This window comes from Malurus melanocephalus, unplaced genomic scaffold, assembly GCF_030028575.1.
Source record: "Malurus melanocephalus ecotype Western Australia unplaced genomic scaffold, MMel_1.1 scaffold_607, whole genome shotgun sequence".
Lineage (NCBI taxonomy): Eukaryota > Metazoa > Chordata > Aves > Passeriformes > Maluridae > Malurus > Malurus melanocephalus.
Window position 1 is genome coordinate 250,025 of NW_026623839.1, and position 1,076 is coordinate 251,100.

Here is a 1,076-nt window from a genome sequence, read left to right on the forward strand (position 1 = left end):
TCTGAGAATTCAGCTGAGCTGAGCAGATCTCAAAGTGGCCTCTTTGCAAGGAGTCAGCCGCTCTCAGTGCCTACAGAGAGGTTTGGTGCTCCATTCCAGACTTGAGTGCTTGTTAAATTTTCATACTTCAAGCCTGGAGTGAACGTGCTGTTGAYGATGGCTGACTTCAACAGGGGGAGAATTAGCTAGTCCTTCTGAAAATTCCACTTTTCCTAGGCCCRTTTGTGGAGCTGCATTACTTTTCTCCCAAACTATCCAAAGAATGGGAGATTATTAACTGCTCTGTATTGTTGGTTATGGCGATGTCCARATGAATTTCTGGAATCCAGTGTGCTGATTTATTGTCCGTATTCTGAAAGAGGCATTGTTTCTTCTCCCTGGTGCTTATATGGCAAAATTGCAAAGAAAAAAATGAAGCAATTTTGGGAGGAGGGAGGGTAGTRTGGTGGTAGTATTGAGCAGCTGAAAAAGGAATTTCCACTCTGCGCAGGTTTGTTGGCATGGGGAAAGTGAGCGGGATTTTAAAACAYGATAACTAACATGTTTTAATTACCACATTAAAAAAAAAATAATACGTTTTAGCACCAACTCTACATGAAGGCAATAATTAAATCTGCTAATTAACACTTGCACAACATGCTGGAATTTTCCACCGAAAGTCACAGTGTTCTTTTCTGTGAGAGTTCTGTAAAGTGCATACTTAGAAGGGAAGAGCTGAAGGTCAGAGGACAAAGCATGACTGGTTCAGGCTCTGAAATGCAGCTCAGAGGAAGCCCTAGAGAAAACAAATCCGATTTAGCTYTGTTTTCCCAAGGGTCTCTCTTGTCTACTGAGTGTGAGCAAGGGGCTCTTGCAACCCAATATTCCTTGGCTTGATTTTCTCAGACCACGTGATTGTTGAAACTTCTCTCCGGGTCAACAACAAAAACATTATCCGGGCCAATTTCACCATCTATGATTGCAAAAGGATTGGAACCATTTACCCAAAGAGAGCGTAAGTGACCGCAGTGTGCAGAGCTGCTGTGGGCATGGGTGGCACTGGGCACGGGTGGCACTGGGCACGGGTGGCACTGGGC

At 44.3% G+C, this 1,076-nt stretch overlaps 1 protein-coding gene across 1 annotated transcript in view; it reads left to right on the forward strand.

The window, feature by feature from the left end:
- Positions 1–1,076, forward strand: part of PLXND1 (plexin D1) — a 72,980-nt gene that overhangs the window by 22,090 nt on the left and 49,814 nt on the right. The window contains exon 8 of the mRNA XM_057383099.1: positions 841–994. Within this exon, the coding sequence (XP_057239082.1) occupies positions 841–994 (154 nt within the window). The remainder of the gene's footprint in view (positions 1–840; positions 995–1,076) is intronic.